The 23,442-nt window shown below is 36.8% G+C and overlaps 1 protein-coding gene across 1 annotated transcript in view; it reads right to left on the reverse strand.

Annotated features, from left to right (window-relative positions):
* The window catches only part of XIRP2 (xin actin binding repeat containing 2), a 41,718-nt gene extending 19,400 nt beyond the window's left edge, over nt 1–22,318 (reverse strand). Inside the window, exons 1-4 of the mRNA XM_061375619.1 lie at nt 21,980–22,318; nt 15,814–15,902; nt 6,417–6,603; nt 2,106–2,259 (exon numbers count right to left, since the gene is read on the reverse strand). Coding sequence (XP_061231603.1) covers nt 2,106–2,259; nt 6,417–6,603; nt 15,814–15,902; nt 21,980–22,318 — 769 coding nt within the window. The remainder of the gene's footprint in view (nt 1–2,105; nt 2,260–6,416; nt 6,604–15,813; nt 15,903–21,979) is intronic.
* Nucleotides 22,319–23,442: the final 1,124 nt, after the last annotated feature.

Consider the following 23,442-nt stretch of genomic DNA (forward strand, 5'->3'; position numbering starts at 1 on the left):
GAAACTATTCTCTTGTTAGCATTAAAACTCTTTAGAAGCTAGTTGGTTTATAACATAATGTGAAACTCTGTGCTGATATGAGAGATTATATGATCTAAATTTTCACTCATTTGTTTTGCTCCTTTTGCTTTACACTTTTGCTCATTCAAATGCCTTTAAAGGTGTAACATCTTTGGATTTGTTCAGAGATGAATGTGTGCTTTTGATGAAAGAGTCTGTAAGAAGAGCCTTATGTTTACCAAGGTGAGGTGTGCCAACAAGAATCTTTTTGCTTTTGACATGTGGGACTCATGTAATAGTATCTATTTCAGAGAATTTAATTATTTTATTAACTATATGTTCCATCAATTCTGTAAAGTAAATAGAGCTTGACAAATCTGTGCATGATAGGACTGGTGAATCCTGTCTTTCTGACATATTTTTACAATGATATGACTACAGTAGTTATTCCTTATGGGTTTGTCCTAGTTTCTCTAGGTTTTCAGGATAGGTTGAACAGCAGTATGAGCATTGCCTTACTGCTTTACAGGGGAGAAATACAAATTATTGGTACTCAGACACAGAGCTTGCTGTAAATGTTGCTTGATACCTCTTCTAAGAAAGTAAGTTTTTTGTCATAATTGAAACATTTAGCTAAAAAGTTTCATAGCACTCTAGTGTTTCTTGCTGAAAAATTGAAGCAAGCTGACATATATTATCACTGGTTATAGAAAACTCAGATCTTATGGTGATGGGAGAAATAATCTGAGGATCAGCATTATCTTATATTTTTCAGGATCTGAATATTTATTCAAGTGCAGAGTTGCAGATTTCAGTGCCTAAGTTCAGCTATGAGAAGTTTAAGAGTTTTCACCAGTTCTTTCAAACAGTCAAATGAGTCTATAGGGAATTTATTTCTCATAAGAGTCTCTGAATGCAAAATGGGGTATTATAGCTCTCACAGGAGCATCAAAAAACATTATCCCCTATGGGTCTGTCACATTTTTAGAAAAAGCTTCATTTGTAAGAGACATGAATTGTTGACTGTGCATTTTTACATAGTTCATATTCTTTATTATTCCTGGTGGACAAAAAATGCTTCTGAAACATACTGTGCCCCATTTAGACTCGGAGGCAAAGTGGGTATGGAATGGAGGATTCTATTCTCCTGTTAGGAAAAAGGACAGCTTTGAAAGGAGAGTCTAAAAGGCGAAGCAAAACAAAAAGGATCTTACAGCTATATATTAGAAAAAGTTATCTGAAAGACTTGAAGATGTAGAGAAGAGGCACAGAAGAATACTCCCACATGAAGAATGACAGCTGAATCTAGTTGATGGAAGAGAAGGTTATGGGCTGATACGATTATGATATATAATCATCCTTCCAAGAAGATTCTCTTTAATTTGGTAAGGAAAAAAAAGATAACCAATGGCTGAAAGTTAAACCTATAAAAGATCATGTGTTTAATATGGACAAGGAGCATAAAAAATTTAGGAGCGTTAGCTAAAAAGAGTCTTGTGCACTGTAATTTTCTTTTGCCTTTGATCTGATGGAGTCTGGAATTCCTAAACATGTAGGCTAAAATATTCATTTTAAAAAAGGGTGGAGTCATAGTGGGTGATACTGTGTAGATGGCTTATTAATTTTATTGGCGGAGTGGACGAGTCTCTTTATGCTATTTGCATTATCTATTGTTTTACATAAAGTTAAGTCCTAGATGCTCACAAGTTGGTAAGCGATTTTCTGTCAGAAATCTGTATCATCCATGTTCTTTCTCTGTTAAATCAAAATGCAGGTATAGACGCTCTTTGATACTGTCAAGCAGTGGTCTCCAAACTAGGATGTATCAAGCCAGGTGCTGTGCAAGACCATCCATTGGGGTTCAAGAACAATTTTTTGTAAATAAACATTCTTGAAAGGATTTTTTTCATTTCATCCATCCTCCCTGTTTAGTATTTTTAATATCTCTTTGTGTATGTTGCCATAATGTATTAGTAGAGTTTGTGAATAAATACATATACACATATACTCAAAAATGTTTTAATGATAGTGGTGCAGCATCAGAAAGGTTTAGAGACCATTGCCTTACAGTGAGACATCAGATCAACATGGTAATGCTAACTAACCTTCAGAGCTGTTGCTGAGGCCGTTTTCTGATGACATCTTTTCAAAGATTGCTCTCCCTCTTTTCACACTAGATTCCTTTGGAGTACTGGTGGAATGGCTCCCAGGCTGACTCTTTGATGTTAGTGAATGTGAACTTCTTTCATTTTCTGCTTCCTGTTAGAAAACATCAAGAGGATGCATGTTAAAAGCTTTTGGTAGGAAACAGGTGTGGGTTTTGGGGAGAGGAGAGAGGTTGAAGAGGCAGCAGATTAGAAGGGGGTGCTATTTCTGGGAAGACATTCTCCAGAATGCGCTAAGGTAAGTTTCTGTAGCACTGCAGGTTGTGGATTCATGGCTTATCATTCAACAGACAGTGATGCTTGGAAGTATTCTTTTGCCATTTCTTGCATGTGGTTTCTTCCACAAGAGAGGGGTGGAGGTGGTTGTAAGGATCGCAATGAAAGACAGCAGTTGCTTGTTTAAACACTATTTTTACATAGAAAAGTTCACAGAGGAAATTTTATTAATTTCATTTACTAGTATGTAAGACTACATAAAACCAAATGATTACTTGAGAACAGATGTGCTTGGATGTTTCTGCTTCAGAAATTTGGTTTTCAATTCTGTTGTTACCTACTGACTGAATTTAGCTTATCAGAATAGCAGGTTAGTGTTCCTAGAGAGTTTACATGGCATCATTAGTATCTCATAATGCCTCAGCCCTTCAAGAGAAAATGAGTGAATTATTGCTAAGCAAGACTTTAATGTGTTAAAGCTGGTGTTTCTGGGGTGCTTCTCCCTCCTTCCCTCCAATGCACTACTCAGTATGGACTTGGACACAACAACTGTAAAGGCTTGCTCTTAATGTTAAGTAAATAAACAGCTGGAGTAGCAAAAATATACTCCCCCCCCACCCCAAGGGTGGTAGGGAAGGTTCACAGCAGATCCACATCTGCTGTTGCTGTAAAAGAGGTGTGATAGCAAAAAAAGGTGGGTAAGCGGTTGGTCTGGTGACTACATTAATCTCTCCAGCAAAGATTTTGTGGAACTTATTTGCCAGAGCCCTTTATTGCTTAAATGGCAGGGGTTTACAAAATGTACTGCCTTCGCTAGCCTAATTCCTTTTATTGTTTGCAGGCAGCTTTATTATTGTATACTAATTTGATGCTACCCTTGTATATGATTTTACTGAAGTAGCTCCTAAATGCTTTTACATTTAGATATTACACATGGTGTGTAAGAGGCAAGAAAATTTGACTTCTGAATTTATTGTCTTATACTGGACAATATTTTCCAGTAACTATTTAAAAATAATAATAAAAAATATTAATGTCATCCAACTTAATCAATCCTCAAATAGAACTCTTACAATGAATTGTAGAAGCCATTTTCACAGTGGCATATAATCAATTAATACATTCACCTTGAATTTCTTGAAAGTAACAGTGAACAAGCATTGGAAATGTACTTTTAAAATGTGTGCATCATTACCAATCCAGGACAACTGTGCTTCACCCATCTTTAATAAATTTCTGCTTTTCTCATTGCTGCTGATAGCTTTTATCTTAAGTATTTACTGTACTTTATTTATTGACCTGTAGCCATTCTTTGCAAAAATATTCCTTCCTGTGCATATACAATAGGTTATGTCTTGTGGAAACTCGTAATTTTATAACAATCTGTCTACTTCTGTGAGGTATGGTAGCTTTTGCTTGAGATTAGCTGAAAGATTTTTGCATGATATGTCAGCACTGAAACAAATGACTGATTAGACCATAGAAGCTGAAGGTGTTTTATTACCATGGGTATTGTAAACCCATTTTTTTCAGCAAAAGTACCTGTGGTATCACCAATCATCAGCTATGTACGTCACATCAGTCTTTCCTCCCTCCTCCTCCCCTCACTGAAAAGAGCACTGCTGCTACTGCTTATATCAAATTGAACTTGAAAGGTAATCTTGAGTATAGTGGATAATTTTAGCAGATAGGCCAGGAGGTACACTCAACACACTGGAAAACCTAAACATGGTTACATTTAAAGGTGATATAAGGGGTCTTAACCAATACTGTGCGGTTTGTTGACTTTTATTTATCATGTTTACAGGAGGTAATTGGTGTGAATCTAACTGAATTATTCCCTAATTGTTTTTACAGTTAGAAGCATATTTTACTTTGCTATTATGGAAAGTATTTTTGCAGGGTAATAATAGCAAAAGAAAGATTTCTGGAGTGAGGAAAACAGCTGTCCTGCTTCATGAGACTTCCTTGTACCCTTCCTCACTAGCCTGCTGGGTACTTTCAGGCTGTATATGCTACTTAGAAATGGCAGGGTGGCACAGTGCCAGTAAGATAAGCTCTGTGACCAGGCTGGGTTACAGTGCAGGCATGACAGTGCAGGTAGGCAGTTGTAGCACAGGTAGGATAGAGAATTTGGCCAGAACATGGGTATGCTGAGAGGAATGAGATACATGCCAAGTGTATTAGAAGGCAGCAGGTGGCAGAAATGAATGGAGTATTTTGTATTGGAAGGTCTATGGCTTCAGACTGCTGTTTGTTTTACAACCTCGTTCAGAGTTGGTTATCAGGTACAATTGCAACCCAGTATTAATGTTGAAATTTTTATTTAAAACAGACCATTATGTCTGAAATCTGTTATGGACTATCTGTAATGATTCATCCCTGGCAGTGTTCAAGGCTAGGTTGGACGAGGCCCTGGGTAATATGGCTTAGAGTGAGGTGTCCCTGCCCATGGCAGGGGGGTTGGAACTTGATGATCTTAAGGTCCTTTCCAACCCTAACTATTCTATGATTCTGTAATGCAGAAATGGCCCATGCAGGGGAGAAATGAAGGATGCGGGAGGGAGAGGAGAAATAAAAAAATGCAACTGAGCATTTGTTAGGTCACCCTGATCATTCATCTCCTCCAGTTCTGCAACCAGCCAATACCTGGCATGCATAAGAACAGCCGCAGGATCATGTTGCCACAACATTGTGTGGCTTTCAGTAGTCAACACCAAGAATCACTTTAATGATGATCTAACTTCTGCAGCATTAGAAAAAAGAAAAACTCAAATTTTACTGGGTTTTCAGCTACTGTTGGCATCTTCAAGAAAGAACTCATCTAGTTTTGGGTTTTGTTTTTTTTTTTTTTTATTCCTGATGTGTTTTTCTGTAGTTACGGGTAACAGCTAAAAAACTTCAGAATTTACTGTTTCTTATTCTTATTCTTGCAAGCTAGGGACCAATATGAGTTTGAGTTGCATTTTCCTTGCCTCTGTTAATTTTATTGTAGACTATTTCTGTTTTATTTTTTGTTTTTTTCTTACGTTTATCTCTGCAGTAGCAATTCCATGAACTAGAAAATTTATCTACATTACTATTTTGGGAATATATCTTAGTAGGAATTTTAAAAATAATCTTTTTTTGTCAACCTTTAACATAAATTACAGGAATATTGGCCCTACTTAAGAGATTTTTCATGTAAGTTATTTTATGGACAGATTTCTGAGATGCTTGCCACTAAGGCAGAAGGCATTTTCATTCAGTTTATTTTCCTGTGTTCAGAAAAGCATGTGTCAAAACTGGAAATCTGGAATAATAGTTACAAATTGCTTTGACATAAAATATTACCGTTTGTTGTCTTTAGGGTTTGATTTTTCCGCCCGCAGACTTCTCTAAGTCTCAGGTTTTGTCTTGCAGTAAGCATTATTCCCATTTTTCAAGACTGCAGTGGGGTTTTTATTTGGTACTTTGTAATTTGGAGATTTTGGTAAGCAGTGTCAATTAGTAATTCTAGGAATACTCTTTTCAGATTTTATGCCTTGATATTAATTTGTCAACCTAGTCTTGTGATGAATTTTTTTTATAGGTGACTGAATGCAATTTACTGTAGCTTCCTATTAAGTAGATTGAGACTGGTGTTTGTTGTTCCAAACCTCTTTGTTAATTTGTCTTTTGGTTTCTTAGTATTACTACCTGTAATAGTGTACCCAAAAAAGAATAACAGTTTATAATTATACAGACATTTTGGGGGACTGCTAATACATTTTCCCACATTGTAGTGGATCTGTAATTTTAAATACGTTAATTCTCTTTCAGTTCTTTCTAAGTAAGTTCTCCATAAGTTCATTATCTTTTACCGTAGCATTCCAAACTAATCCATATTCTTTAAATCCTTGATACGGTGAATCACTGTATAGGCGAATGGTCCATTTAATGGTCTCTGTAAGGATGGTGCTGTTTTGACAGGGATTATACTCTGGGGCAGAGGAACTGTATGCTTAGCACTGTCCAGAACTTTTTCCTTCAAACAAACCAATTCTCTGTCCATACATCTTCTCCTGTTCCTGCCTTTTTCATTATCACAGGGTCCCCCACATGACAGTCTTCAACTGCCCCAGCCTTATTTTGCAAATGGTATCCCTGTCTTAGTGGGGCTTCTGAAGGATGATTTTCTTGCACTATCACACCAGCTGTAATGATAGAGCTCAGATTTACTCTCTGAAGATGCTGTTTCCTGCTGTGAAAAAGTCATTGGAAGGCGTTATGATTACCATAAACTCCTTTTACTCAGGATAAATTTAATTTGCATACTGTTTTATTGGGATTTCTACCCAGACAACCTAATGACAGTGAATGGCAAAGACATCTGCTTAATAAGGATAGAATTAACATAAATGCCACTTATCGAAAAAGCACTGAGGTAGTGCCAAGAGGTGCTTAATTAGAGGCTAATGTATGCAACACTTGCAGAAGTTGCCAAATGAAAACTAAAACAAGAATAATTGTTTTTTCTTTCTGATTAATGCAGGGTTCAATTCATGTCAAGCTTTTGTAACCATATGTGAGTTCTTGTTGGGGCAATTATTGAATTGAGACATGGACTGTTGTGTGGAACACCCTACTTAACAGCATTTATTCTATTTTTTGTTAGACATAATTTGTTGAAATTTGCCTATAGGTAAGGAACTTGCTATCTTGATTACTTCAGTTTTATGTACTGGCTCTGAATTATTCTATTTTTGAATGGACTCCTCAGAAAGAGGTGACATAAGAATCTATTTATATGTTCTGATCTCATACTGTAGACAATGTAAAGAATAAAGCACTGAAGTGTCCAATTTTAAGGAATATACTGTGATTACTTATAGAAATGCCAGTGATAAAGATTCAAATTTCAGTGGCCTACTGAGTGACTGTGCTTCTTTTAGATGGTGGATTTTCCACTTGCTATCCAGTCCTGCACTAATCTGAAAGTCAGTAAGCCAGAACACATGAAGTTTTAAATAGAGGAAAACTATTTACCAAGTTACTGCTACCTTTTCTGCATACACTGAACTACCTTGGGTAGGAAGAGGAATTTACAGTCGGTATATTAATAGGTTGCCAAAAGCTACTATTAATGTTCCAAGTATTTAACCTTTTTTTTTTTTAAGGACATCTTCAAATGTATTAAAAAAATGCACTTATCCCCATCCCATCATGTTGTTACTACTTTTGCTACATGTGCTACCTAAAGGAAAGCTAGCTATCACCACACTTTCATTTTATATATGGCCTCCACAAAAAGAATCCATATGTAAGAAATGACAGAGAGTAGTAGGAGTAGACCCAAAGAGAAAGGGTAAAAGCATAAGGTGAAAGGAAAAGCGAATGGTGATTTAGGGAATGAGTTGAGCTGTAAGATAAGTGTTTAGAAGTCAAATCTGTTGCTTTAAAAATAGTTATATAAAATCTCAATCCATCACTGCATTCTATTGTGATTGTAGCTTAAAATACTTGAGGGTTGCTATTCAAATAATTGCTCTCAATTGCAATTCAAGTTATACTTAATGTCTAAGAGCTTTGCTGGACAGGCTCCTAACGTTTTCTATTGCTTACAAAAAGCTGGCATCTCAAAAAATTCAAAACAAGAGGCTACTTAGCTGGAGAGTATGCAGGAATGATCTGAGGTTAATTCTAGTGCTGAGAGAGCTGATAATATCTCCTGTGAATCACTCAGTAACAGTGAAATATAAAAAAGTAAAAGATTGAGTCCTGGCCTGCCTGGAGAAAAACCTTTGGAAATCCAGCATCAGAGAAGTCTGTTTCTGATATAGTTTTCATTTCTAATTAAAATATGGTGGAAATCCATTCTGGTGCAATTTAGAAGCGGGGAGTGCATGGAATCATGTCTACCATCTGCTGGAATGCCGATGGCATTAAGATTGATGACAAACCTCCAAAAGTGACTGTTACAGAGGATTGCTAATAACACCTGCTGCGTAAACTCTATGAAGCCAGTAAGTAAACTGTTGAGACAAAGCCATGATTCTCAGTTGACTCTCTGCAATGCACCACTTCACTAAGACAGAATTTCTCAAGAGGCTTTAAAAAAACCTATGGCTGCCTGGAACCCACTTATTCATTTTATACCCAGACCATTTCCTGAGATGCTTATCCCTTTCAGCTGTTACAGACAGTTTTAAAATAAGACAGTATTTTCCTTTGGAAGAAGGGTATGAAATAACTTGCTGTAAACACAGAACAGAGGCCCTGAAATGAGCTTGTTGTCAACCTGGGGAAATGGAAGATCTATTTGCAGAATTGCCATCTGTTCTGGTTTTGGCTGGCGTAGTTAATTTTCTTCATAGTAGCTAGTATGGGGCTATGTTTTGGATTTGTGCTGAAAACACAAATTGTTGGTAATGCAGGGATGTTTTAGTTACAGCTGAGCAGTGCTTCCATGGAGTCCAGGCCTTGTCTGTTCCTCACCCTGTGCCACCAGTGAGCAGGCTGGGGGTGCACAAGAAGTTGGGAGAGAGCACAGCTGGGACAGCTGACCCCAACTGACAGTCCATGCATTGTGGGTGAACACCTGCCTGACCATGGGGAATAGTGAATGAATTCCTTGTTTTGCTTTGCTGGTACACATGGCTTTTGCTTTACCTATTAAACTGTCTTTACCTCAACCCATGAGTTTTCTCACTTTTATCCCTCTGATTCTCTTCCCCCATCCCACTGAGGGGAGGAGAGACTGTGTGGAGCTTAGTTGCTGAATGGGGTTAAACCACAACACCATGGGCTCTACACTAAGAAAAAACATTGAGGAGCTGAATTCTGCTTTGAAATACCTACAGATTTCGTTCTTACTTAGCAAAAGTCACACTGATTTGCTGTTTATCACCATAGCAAAATTGATACAGGGTTCCAGGTCTTCCTACTTAAAAAAACAATAACCTAATCTTTGTGCTAAAAAGGGAAATTATTTTAACTGTTAACAGCATTTGACATACATCAAATTATTGAGCTGTTCAAACTCTGTCATATGGAAAGATTATCAGTTAGTTACATTAGCTCATCGTATGATGTTGATTTGCAATGTTATAACAGTTTTTAAAGTATGATAATGACTATCTGTGCTAAACTGACTACTGGCCAGTGGATTAAATAGACAACTATAGGACATACAATAACCACAGAAACTTTCCTTCCTAAACCAATACTGTGCAATGGTCCATCTCTACTGCATTTTTTGTAGGACAAAATAGTGGCATGTTTTAGAAGCACTTAAGGAAACTGAGGCCACAGTGACCAAACTTTTTTTTTTTAGTGAGCTTTCTTTCAAGCATGTGATACTACAGTGATTGAGTAACATCGATAAAGTAGGCCAGCTACAATATCTGTAAATAATAAATCAGGATAAAATTTATGAAAATTCCAAAATAAAAATATCTCAGTAGAAGTAAATCTCGCTACAGCTTTTTAAAGCAGTTTGAAATAAAATCACATACAAATCAAGCAGCATTTATACTAAGTTCCTCTAGATGTCTATATAAATCACTGGCAATACCTTACCACCAAAATATGCAAAATAAGGAGTCCAGATCTGAGGCAGCTGTGTTTAATAGGAAATATTTTAGAAGGAACTGCAATAAAGACTGGAGAGGGTGCAGGCAGCATAGCTTTGTAGCCAGCATTCACAGGCAACAGTTTTCAGGCTTGGTTCAAGTCATGGAAACTGGTTTTTAAACCAATGTCATTAGTAACTACAACTAATGTTGGAGTTCTTTTTCCAAAATCATGACCTGCGGCAGCATAGAATGCTATCTTACCACATATGAGGCACAAATTAAGATTCAAAGTATGCATACTTAAACAGTAGCTTTCCTTTTTTATCTCCTCAGGGTTTGTTTTTTTTCACTTTTTTATTTACATACATATTCCAAACAATTCAGTCAAACACAATAACGTGTCCTTTCTATTTATATAATAATTCCAAAGTAATTGGAAAAAAGTTTTACCACAGAATTAAAACACCAACATTTCCATAAATAATCCCATTCTCTTTTAGCACAATAAGGTTTTATTTAAAGCTTCTACAATAAACTCGGTGCCTTCTTTGCATTGCAATTGTAAAATGAACACTGCTGTATACTAAATTCCGTTGTCAGCTCTAAGTTTATGCTTTTGTTCTTTATTATCTTTTTTCCCCCTGTTACAATGCACATTTAGAGATGTAATTTTGTGTATCTCAGATTTTTCACCTTTACAGTGAAAATTTAAGAACCATTATTTTATCAGTGCTACTGTTAATTGCAGGTATGGGAGAAGAAAAACATTTATTTGGGGTTTCATAAAAGCCTGGGTGTGCTTGGGTTTTTTGTTTGTTTCTTGTAAATTCACTGACAACATATGCTTTTCTTTGCACACTCTGTTGCTGAATGTACTTAGATTCAGAGGTATATCAGTTTAGACCTTTTAAGGTTCTTAAAATATCTCAATGTATGTCTACCTTTAAGGAAAACAAAATAATGATTTTGAAAGAATTGTGTTCTAACGTGATCATTTTGTGTCTCATATTGCTACAGACGTTTACATTCTTTCTGTTGTCATTTTCCACAGTCATTTGCAATTTCATGATTTTTGTAATTATTTCAAATAGCTGGAAACTATTAGAAGAATGTTGGGGTGTGGAACAGAAAACAAAAATAACAAAGCAGAAACAAAATCATCAGCAGAGAGGGGAAGCAAATTACTTTCAAAATGACTAATATTTATCTAGGTCTTACTAGGCACTCTATTTTAGCCGCACACACTCAAATACAGCAATCTTCTGGCTTGACCCTCCACTTTTGTTTCCTTCCAAAGTATTGCCTGGTTTCTCAGATTTGATAATTTCCCAGTAATATTGAACATGCTGATACTGCTTTTAGAAGCAGGACAGAAGCAGCATTTTCCTTCAGTTATTCATGCAACTCAGGCAGATCCCTCTGTTGCAGTCAAGAGCAAAATGGCTTAGCTTAACTAAAGACAATCTCTGCCTTAGTAAGAGCTCCAATTAGTTGACATATTTTAAAGTCTTAAATGAGTTTATTTCCATTAAACATAAGCTAATTTAAAAAATTTAAACATATGGTATACTCTCTTATATTGCTTCCAAAAATACAGTAAGCATTATGTGTTCAAGCACCCATATTTTTTCAGTTATTCAGTAATAATACAGGCCACATCAAATTAATCTAAGTCATTTGCTCTGCACAGCACTAGAAATACACATGCTGGGAATTTTTTGTGAAGTCTGCAGTGTTCACCTCACTGCCTTTTTCTTCTCTCTCTTTTTTTTTTTCCCCCCCAATGCTTGTTTGGAATGACTAATTATCTTAAGCAAAGGCTTTTTTATCCCATATTCATTGCATGTTTTTAAATTAGTTCCCCCCCCATATTACTACCTATAAAAGACAGTAAAATTAAGTGTTATCAGCATTCTATATTTTTAAGAGATAGCATTTTCTTTGATCACATACTGGGCTGATGTTTGAAAATGAGAACTAAGAGAAAATGAAACATACTCTACAATGAAAGATCAACAATGAGTGTATAAAGAGGTGACTATGTAAGAGATATAGCTACAGAGAATTTGAGATGATATATAAATTATGGTGAATGATGGAGACTCTGAGACAGTGGGCATAAATAGAGGGATCCTCAAAACTGATATTACAAGATCCTTCTTGTACCCATAGTTCAGCAATGATATTTATTATCTGTGACAGGAATTCATATAAACAGCTTCAGAGACAGTGCATTGCTTGAACTCTCCTGGGTGTACAGAGTTTACAAACTGCCTAATCCTGAGTAACATCTACTATTCCAATTTTATTAATCAAAGTCTTACATTTGAAACAAATGTATCATCACACCATGACACAGAAGAGAGAAAAAACAAACGAGGCTAAAATATGGCAGTGGTATTTTGTTTTCATTTATCTTTCCCATATGCTGAATTCTTAGAGTTTGCTCAGCTTTAAGAGAACATGCCATGTTCCTTTAAATCTAGGCAGCAAACATACAAAAACCATCCCATCTTTACCAGGCATTTTTGAAAGAGACAGCAGAGCAAAAAGTACAGCTGATAAAAGGAGAGGATGCTGAGCTGAAGGAGCACAAACAGGAATGCACATAAGAGATTGCTTTGTGAAAAGGATACCTGAAAGATCTTCTGAAGGCCCTAAAGGTCTTCTATTAAGACAGCTGATGTAGTAAGCTGTACTTAGTAGATCGTTTGTACCTCCTGTACTTTAATGGCCCATGTTGGCATCTACCAGTATACTGGTACTCTACCTGTGCCTTGGACAGATAAAGGGTGGAAAGTATTCTATGCTATATTTCTCTGAAAACCCAAGAATTTGCCTGCTTTCATTGAGATTCAGAACAGTAGCACGAAACTCCCAAGTATGGTTATTTTGGACCCATTTATTTTAACCTTATGACAACTACTTCAGAAAGCATTGTGAGCCTATTTCTCTACTAGACACTATCAGAGAATAACAGAATTGTTAACAGTTTGTCCCCACAAACATTATACAGGTTGGAGGAAAGATAACAGAAGTAGATGTATTGGGGATTTTATTTTACATATTTGTAAAATAAGTTGAAATTTTATTTGCTATTGAAATAGTAATTGTGAGTATGCTTTGGTGCAGGTGTTTATTTGATTGTTAACTTGAATCATTTGACATGTTACACAATGTACCCTGCAACAGCAGGTAATGTCACTCCCATTTAATTTATGGATCTGCTCTCCTCTGAATACCAGCACCTGTGGATTTCTCAGACTTTATGTCACAAGCTTATTTCCTTCCTAATCAACTTAACCCAGATATTATGTTTCCCTCCAAGTGCTGTTTCCCAAGATATACTCGTAATGGGTGTATTTACTTCCCATCTTTCCACTTTACTTTCATGCTTCAAGAATTGATTAAGATACCTCAGGCTGGTAAATTGTTCCAAATACCAGTCGACAAAATGACAGTGAAAATGTTCTAACGATTTGCTGCTTTCTGTCACAAGTGACAAATACGTGAGAATTTTTTTGCTTAGGATAAGAAGTTTGTCTATAAAATATGGCAAACTAAAATTGAACTAAATATGGAGAGGAAATTAAAGAACATGTTATAAATAAAACGTACTTTTCCAGACATCATTTTCTGGCCACTGACTGTGGAAAGGAGTTGTGCTTTTTCAAGTGCTTTATGGTCAGTTTCCTACAGAGGTTATCAAGCTTTGATGCTGCTGGCTAATAGGTTGGAAACCATACAACAAAATAGACTTGGGTAAAGCAAGGTATTTACTGGCTTATACGTCTGGAAAGAGAAGAGGTGATTTTTTTGATGACCCAGAAAGCACAATTCTTCACCCTCAAGATCAAACTACAAAAACTGTTGGACATCACATACAACTTCTCTCTAGGTTATAATGTTTTAACTTTATTAATCTCTATGGATTTTAAAATGTTAAAGATTATTCCTGCACCTAATTTCTGGGTAATTTCTAAGCAATCATGTCTTTAAAGAACCCTTTCAAGACTTTTTTGGGGTGTGTGTGGTGGTGCTTGTATGTACCTTTCCTCAGAAGCTCAGAAGGTCATTTTCCTCATTTCTCCATTATCTTGGTGTGCTTGCTTAATGGCACACAGTCAGAATTAGAGAGAGAATCTGCATGCAGAAGTCAGAGCTTTTCTACTTTTCTCTGCCTTCTGGAGACTTAGGCCAAAGACTAGTGAGTCTGCTATAATCTTGAATTTAAAGGAAGATAATTTCTGCCAAATCAGGCTCTAAAGAAATATCAAAAATATAAAATCTTCTGTCTGTTCAGAATAAAATTAACGACTTAAAACCTATGAAGTATAGGTTCATAGGATGGTTAGTCAGTTTCTTTCTTCCTGCAACAATTCCAGTTTACAGTGCACTGCAAAAAGGAACAAAAAACCCCAAAAGAAATAGAAAAATCACATTCCCTAAATCCTCCCCCAAAACAGGGAGGGAGAGCAAAATGAGACACATGGTATTTCTCATACACTTTGGTGTTCTTTCATCTGTGCCATTTTCAATGTTGCATATAAAAAATACATAGACACTTCTACTAGTACAAATAGCCTGATATTACAATATTAGCCCTTTGAACGTGTCCTGGGTTCAGCAGTAGCAGCCATTTTTTCTCCTTAGTAGCTGGTGCAGCGCTGTGTTTTGACTTTCAGCCTGGGAACAGAGCTGATAACACCGATGTTTTTGGTTACTGCTTAAATGTTTAGAGTGACCAAGGACTTTGTGAGCTTCATGCTCTGACAGGGAGGAGGGGAAGCTGGGAGGAAGCAGAGACAGGACACCTGACCCAAACAGACCAAAGAGGTATTCCATACCACAGCACGTCATGCCCAGGATGTAACTGGGAGTTACCTGGAAGGGCTAGTCCACTGTGGGGTTTGACTAGGTATCGGTCAGTTCTTGGTGAGGTGGGGCGAGTTATAGATCGGCAGGTGGTGAGGGGCTGTATTCTCTTCCCTTGTTATTCCTTTATCATTATTATTATTGGTGGTAGCAGCAGTGGTTTGTGTTACACCTTAGTTACTGGACTGCTCTTATCTCAGCCAGTGGGAGTTGCATTCTTTTGATTCTCCTCCCCATCCCTCTGGGAGCAGGGGGAGGGCAAGAAGTGGGGGTGGGGGGGATGAGAGAGAGACTGCATGGCTAACTTGCTGACGGGGTTTAAACCACGACAGAAAGAAAAATCCAACCTGATGCTCTTAGTTCTTTCAGTTTTCCAGAAGTGAATGAAATTCTCCTTCAATTTCTCCATTTCCAAATTACAGGCTCAGCTGCAGAACTTCAGTTAGCACAAAATAGAAGAATATTTCTCTTTAACTTCAGTGGTCTTTACTGAAAGAACTAAAGGCAAAACAACATCATATCTGCATTGATACAGACTGAAGTCCTGGAAAAAATGTCAGAAGCCCATGTTACTAAAAAGCCTCTTTGGTTATGCCATTTTCTTGCTTTCTAGACTTTCAAATACTTGTTAAACTGCTGTATAGATATGCAACTTTTTAGGGATATATGTTACCATGTAATAATGGAATTGTGATTGTCTTCAACAACACACAAAAAACAAAATGGACTTAATCCTGTGGCGAAAAACATACTTTGTGTTTTTGAAATACTTGCTTTTAAATGCTTCCCTGTTCCAGAAATATATTTCAGATTTTTAGACTGCCTTCCTAAGAAAGTCAAAATAATTTTTTCTGTTAGCTAACTGTACTCCACAAGAGACTCAACTCATCAGAACAAATGAAAAGTGCCTCTTCAAAAATATAACAGCCAAAAAAGCAGGCAAGAAATCATTCTTAGGACTGGATCAGAAAGAATATAAGGAATAGATTCAGACAATAATCAGACAAAAATAAGACCCACACCTGAAATCATTGTAATCGTCTGATGGCAAACAATCCTGTAATAAGCCACCCTCATCCACAACACGATACACGACGAATCCTCGTGGATTCTGAATAAGCAGTAAGTAAGAAGAATATTGAGAAGCAAACCCCATATCTATTAAATCTCAGCACAAGAGACTTCCTTTGGAAAGTTTGGTTGAGGGTATAGGACTATAGTCCGTCCCATCCTGCTCCTTATAAAAATGCAGCCTCCTCAGCGGTACTTAATACATAAATGAGACTAAACCCAAATTTAATTTCTCATAAGTAACTGGTGACACACGTTTCAGTGTTCCAACTGAACTGTTGTACTGTTTTTTCTAGCAAGCTTCCTTGTTGCTGTAGCTTGAATACTAACATTCCTGACTGTGAGGAAAAGTGAATGATTCTACTCTTTTAAGGTAAGATTCTATTAGAGATTGTTTTCTCCACTGTCCACAAATAAAGCACAAAAATTGGTAAAGCTGAATTGAGGGCAGAAGAATAAGAACATTCTCGAGTGTCTGTTAGAGGAAAATAATATAACTTGTTGTTTGGCACAAGCATAGTTATTTAATAATTGGGCAACTAGGGAAACTAGCGGTGTGGGCCACTAACAAAACCAAGTAACAGGGGCATGGTGGAGGAGGTCTGAAATGTTGAGTCGTCACAAGTGTCAATCATTTGTGCCAATTTCAAGGCCAGTTTTGTGTGACACCTTGAGGAAGGCAGGTACACTCTCAAGAAAATAGTTGTTTCTGGGTATATAAGCAATGAAATTATAACAGTGTAACTAACACAGAGAATAGCTCAGAACAACTCAGGAACTGCAGGTGGTACACTTCTGGAATTCACTGATTAAATAGGAAGGAACAGCAGTACTTTTCAGAAGACCTTTAAATATATATATGTGTACATATGTGTATATAATATACACACACTGTACTGCAATGGTTCATGGGAACGGTTTGTGAATAAAGGAGATTTCAAAAGCTCCATACTCACTATCGAAATATCTGTTTTTGCTGGTGTAAACCACTTTTTTTTGCTGATATAAAACACTGTAGAGAACAGTAAGAAATCTGCCAATGTGTTCAGTTTTTAGAAAGGCAAAACCAGTGAAAAGCCACCAGTCCAGTTCAAAGATGAGTCAACTAAGAATAACCAAAGTGGGAAGAGGATTGTCTCTTCAGATGATTTGAAAGGTATCTGTAAAGAGCTGATATATTTACTGACAAAATAAAGCACAGAAGAAAAGGTAGGTTTTGGGTTTCCCCCCCCCCCCCCCTTATAGGAGAAAAAATGAATTGTTACCAAAACCAGTTCTTCGTGATCTACAATTCAAGTTCCATGGACAGTGTTGCCTTTCCTTGTTGTGGAATCTTTTGCCATTAGAAAAAAAGTTTATGAAAACATAGGGAGGTATGCTTTGTGTGGAGAAAAAAAAAGGGGGGGGGGGGGCAAGAAAAGAAAAAAAAGGAAAAGAATGAGCTAAGAAAAGTATGAAACCAAAATCCAGAAGGCTGACCATACAACACTCCTTTCAATATCAAGCTTTTCAGCAAGGGTAATCTTTTGGCCATTCTATGCATTCCTCACTATTTGCTTTCATTCATCCATAACAAAAATACAAATGATCCAAGTGATAACAGGGTACAAAACTGACCCACAGTTGTCATGTTGTTTCTGTTCTTTTGTGCATTACATGGCTTTGCTGAATTCATACAAATATTTTTGAGAGTGTTAAGAGAAAGAAGATGCTGCTTATTTAAACAATTCTAACAAAGGTCTAATCTTTTACATTAAGCATCAGTTCCCTTCATTTACTTTCTGGCTGCAGTTCATATGTTTTTGCAAAGGACACATTTTAATGAACATATACCAGATTATTTAAATGAATGGTTTTAATGAGTTCTTTGAATAGGTTTCTCTAAAAAGTAAGCATGAAATTACTTTCTCAGTTGGGATGCTTGAAAAACTTACATAATCACTTTGCAGCAAACAGTCCTTAGTTGCTTTAACATTCCAATGTCTTTGAGTGCTAATAAACTAAAGTAGTTTTTTGATGGGAATGATAAGTTGGTACAGTAATTTGATGTTTCAATATATTATTCATAAGAAACTTTTTTTTTCTATAGGGAAGGGGAAAATACTTTTCATTTTATAAGAATAAGACATCAGTTTATTTCTAAATAATGGAAAGGTATATGGACAGGCCTGATACTTTAGGCTTTCCATAAAAGGCTCCAGCAACAGAGTTAATAATGAACTTCTTAATACTCCTAAGAAGGAAATACATCCAAGTTCCACTTAGATAAATGCAGGCAAAAGTAATTTGACTTCAAGTGATTTAGCTTCAAAGTTATTAAACTCAGTCCTTGACTCTGTTTACTCTTTTTTGTCTAACCTTGTTGCAATATGAAGTGTTAATTCCATTCAAATAAATAGGATTGGGTATAGCTTTCTTCCTAGCTGCCAGCAGGAAGAAAAATATGCCAAAAGTCTAAATACATTTGCAGGTACCTATGGTAGTGTCTTTCATTTTTGAGCCAGAAGAGGGTTCTTCTTTATATGATTGATCTAATCGGTTAGAAGTCACTTAATGTGTTAACATTCTTTAATTGCCCTGATTTTTCTCTATTGATTTTGTTCATATACAAATAACAGCACTGCAATGGAAATGCAACCCGAATGAGAGGTTATAGATTTTTTTTGTCAGTGGTATTTTGCCTTTTTAGAATAAAATCTGTTTTTCCTTTGGAATAATGTAATAAAATGGGCTGTAGTCTCAGAAGTCTGAGAAGTCAAGAGACACCACATTTAAACAGGATTACAACAGTTGTTAGTCTTTTTCTGATCATAAGGGTAATGAGCATGTTCATTTATGCATAATGCAACTGTAATATAGATAGCTGGTACTGAGCCTTAGAAGACATTCTGTTTATATTTTAAAAATCCCACTGTAATTTCTATGGCTTTGACTAAGTTTTACATATAGCCATTTCTAACTTTGCTCTAAACTTGATTGCTTCTGAGTGAAAGCACTAAAAAACGCAAGGAAAATACATCAGCTCATTCCCCATTCTTCACTCCTCCTACCCATGGGAGTGTACTATGGCTGAAAGAAATTGAATCTTAAGCAACCAGTTTGCTAAAACCTTGGCATAGCTTTGCATTATATTGCGATACATGTATTTTCTTGTATCACTGATACAACTGGTAAAAATGTGTCTTCTAAAGACATACTAAATGGCTGTTGTTTTTCATGACAAGTATCTTGTCTCATGGTGTAATATTCAACTGCTAAAATGCTTAGCATTCATTAATAGTAATAAATTACTTTGTCACCTCTAACATGTAGAGTCTTTCTCATTAATCAGATACACACTAGATGCTTAATATGCTCTGTTAAATACCTTCAGGATACTAATTTAGAATATGACACAGTGTGCATGTATAAAGCCTGGAGAAAGGTCCAGGTTTTGTATATGCAAAGCTTGAGATTGCTGTGGATCACATTTATCTCACACAATTTCTTTTTTTCATGCTTATTCACTGTTACAAGTGTAGGAATTCGTAATTTGCACATGTTTTTTTGTGCTGTAAGATCTCGGAAGTAGATGTTAATGCCATTGTTAGCACCAGCATCAGTTTGGCTCCAACTTTTCAGATTACTGAAATAATCTATCCTTTCACAGACCTTCTGTGACTACAGAGTTTTTTTGAAACCTTGTCAGTGGTGCTTTTGGTCTGTGTTGCTAAGATTTGTAAGTGAATGACCCGAGTATCCAGCGTCAGCAACCCCTGATATGGATGTCAACAGTGTTTGTAGACTCACATATTTTTCTTTTTAAGTAAAAATGTTGAAATAAATACTGAAATGTTTAAGAAAAAATGTTTAAGAAAAAAATGTTGGAATGCTAACACTGTGGAAGCCTTTTATGATGCAGATTCAATTTTTCTGCATTTCATATTGACTGTGTCTGGGAAACCTTAGGATGTTTTACAATGCTGGGAAAATAAATCCTCAAAGGCAACATGGATCTCATTTTCTAAGACAGCTACCTGAACATGGTTACAGAATTCAAACTTTTCCACTTGAATTCTGAAAAAGGGACCTGTTCCTCATGCTTTTTTACCCTTTACCACTTCCCAGTTTAAAAGCACCATCTGCTTATAAACTGTATCTTAACAGTTGCAATTCCTGCATTAGTTTCAGTGACTTAACAAGAAAGCAAACTCTTTGGAGAGCACACCTCTTTTTTCTTTTCTGGCTGGCCAGGGCAAAAGAAATATTTTAACTAGAGCATAATCAAATATATTTCATATGCAGCACTCTTGGTAAAAAAATTATAAGGGAGAGGAAAGTAACTCCTCCTTGGCCCTTTCCCCCACCTCCCACCCTTTTACTGAACTTTTTGTATTAGAAATGATAGCTTTCCACTAGGAGGAAGAACACCTAGCAAAGATATATACTTGGAAACATTTTTTATGAAGTATATCAGTGAAATAATAATACTGATGATGAGACTCCAAGCTGCATATGAATTCAAAGTATTTGCAGGTAGAACAGTAGAAGATTTTATGAAGAAACCTTAAGTATATTTAAACCAAAGTAATATATAATTGGTATAACAGTTCTAAGACTGGGAGTAAGGAGTCCTTTTACTTTCTCAGTAATTAATGTTTAATAAAGGTCCGCAATCCTGACAAGTGAAGAATGTTGTTTAAATCCAAAAAATTACTGCTTTTCACTAAATAAGGAGCTCTTTGTATCAATAAGATTAAAAAAGGACCAATTCCTCCTTCAGGAATGATCATGACTGTAATGCTAAAAGAAAGTACTGCTTTATAGAAAATAAAGTTTATTTTGCTATTATTAAAAAATTACTAAGTTAGATCAGCCAGAAAGGTCTGCATCTTAAAAATCATTTGAGTATGCCACCTAGCAGCAGTCTATGACTATTTCATATGGTCTTTGAAGTGCTCAGTAATCTCATAAACTTTTAACTCCTATTTTGTTGGTGCCTACTACTTTTTTGTTATGTGTCTAAAGCTAATAAAAAGATTTTTTTCATGAATCACATGAGTTTTTATTTTACTGTTCACATTAAAAAGCTTTCCAATATCTTATAATTTATGTGCAAAATCCCGCTATTATGTCATGGTCAACATGCATTATTCTGAACTGTAGTTTCTTCACCAGAAAACCAATTTAAACAAAAAATGTTTATACTCTGGGCATTAAAATTAAATGGGTAAATGTCTCAGTACATGGACTGGCAGGGTTATCCTGCAATTAGTAGTTGATAAAACACGGAGTTTTAACATCGAGTTTTAGTATATCTTCAATTGAGAAGTGAGGAAAAATTATTCAAAGGGGACTTTTTATTTATTTATGTTTGGGGTTTTTTTAACCTGATGACTGAACAAGAAGTGAGGAATTACAATGTGGAAGGTATAAAGTATTCCATCAGTGATCAAAACCTGCAGGGACATTTTATTTTCATGCAGAAGAGGTAAAGTGTGGTGAAAGGCTTTTTAGCCGCAAAACCAAACGAAGTTGCCCTAATGAAGATTACTAATAACATTTTCAGTATCCTAAACTTCTGTGAAGCATTTTTTAACCTTCAAAAAACCCTACTGTCTCTCCAGGTAGTTTAAAGAAGTCACAGACATTTCTGACAGGTCTGTCGTGTTATGGCTGAAGTGACAGGTTTCTCAGTTGAAAGGGAGTCAACACCGTGCTACAAATGAGAAGCAATTGCTTGAGAAAGTTTTAGAGTGTTTGTAAATAGTTTCATTCAGACAGTTTTAGGGTGTTTGTAAGTAGTTTCATTCATTACCCAGCCCATAATATCTTGTTTTTCTCTCTTCCCCACTCCCCTTCCAAAAGCACTGGGCAAGCACAATTGCACACTAACTTACCTGAAAGGCTGGCAGATACACTAGTCAGCAACTATTAAAATGATCCAGATCAATAACCTTATGGAATAAAGAAGGTATTAGCATACTGATCCAAATTATCAACAGGACATCCATGGGAGCAGTGGTGGGTACTGCCCACCCCCAGTGGGGCACAAGAGAGGAGGGATGTGAGGGAAAACCAACCTGCAGCCCTGGGGTCCATCTCCATGCCCTCAAGATGCCCAGCCCAGACACTTACCTTCTTGCCACCCAGGGCCTCAAAGTGGCTCCGCAGCTCCTCCACAGTAATGGGGAAGTGTTCAGTCTGCTGAGGGCCAGCTGGAGTCTCCTCCTTGAACATGTCTATCCTCCTGCTGTCTGCTGGCACTTTCTCCTTGGTGCTGCTGCGGCTCATCTTATCCAGCACGAGGGACATTGGGGCTGACGAGCACTGGAGCATCAGGCCAGGTCTCACAGCATTGGCAGACTCCCATCTTCGCTTGAGGAGCTCCACAGAGCCCTTCTGCAGGGGCAAGTCTGCCAGCTCCAGCGTGTCCTGCCAATACAACATGTACCTGGGGTCAGAGACAGTTACCATCATGCCAACAAAGGCCACCACAGGGTGGCTTGGTAGCCCTTGTGAGTTGAAGGACAGGCCGAGGCACAGGTTGGTGGCTGGGACAGAAGCCACTTCCCAACGGAAAGTGAGATCCAGTAAGAGTCAGCGATAGTGTTCAGTGTGTTTATACAGCAGGAATATGTTAATTAAAAAGTGAATTAAAAGTGGTGTTTAGCTATTTTATTTTTAAGCTTCCCATCAGAATTGCTGTCTATCATGAATGGAAAAGCAGCAAGTACACAATTAGGGAGAATTTCAGACAAAGTGGGGCTAATGAATGAGTTCCTAGTAATCAGTGTGTGCTACACTGAAAGGTGTTGTGACAGGTGATTGCTGGTTTCTTTTAGATTTGATACAGCTGTCAGTGGTGTAGAATAAGACACAGCATTTTAATGCAGCTAGTAGAGTGAAGGGCTACTGTATTAGCTGTGAAAGTACTCGGATAGGCTGGAAACACATCCCACAGTACTGTGCTCCTAATTGCACTGTAAGTCTTCTGGCAGGTAAATTACTAAGGGTTGATGTCAAACCTTTATGATCAATTGTGTTCTCACAAAGGCTCATTCCATCTTTCTTACAGTATGCTTGTGAAGGAAAATTGCTATTCTATCATTTTGCACCAGTTGCTGAAATCTGCTACCCGTTTCCTGAAAGTAGCTCCCAAAAAGTTTAATTTTAAGGTTTCTCTGCCCTGTAGCAAATGCTCAAATATAAGTTTTCATCTCTCGTTCAGAAAGAATTTGAGTAGAAAGAACTTGCTTTTAAAACAGGAAAGAGAGAGAAATGTTAACAAGAACTGAGACCCAGCTACCAGCTAAAATATCAATTAATTACTCCCTCCCTTCTTGGCAAGAGAGTTTGTTATGTATTTAAGTATTCTTACATGCTTATATTTGTTTGAGCTTAAATATGCAGTATTGGGCGTTAGGCTTGGGATTTTTTTGAGATAATATTTAGCCAGAATTAGTGTTGATTTAATACTTTGCTTAGGAGGAAAAAAACACAGGAGAAGCACTTGGTAGTTCTCCTTCCTTACACAGAACAAGAAAGAGTTTCTTTGCCCACAGCTTTCACCTTCTTCCCAGCCAGAAATTGGCCCTAGA

The sequence above is a fragment of the Neopsephotus bourkii genome, unplaced genomic scaffold (assembly GCF_033783945.1).
Source record: "Neopsephotus bourkii isolate Nb327-2 ecotype Australia unplaced genomic scaffold, CSIRO-AGI_Nbou_v1 NB_196, whole genome shotgun sequence".
Classification (NCBI taxonomy): domain Eukaryota; kingdom Metazoa; phylum Chordata; class Aves; order Psittaciformes; family Psittacidae; genus Neopsephotus; species Neopsephotus bourkii.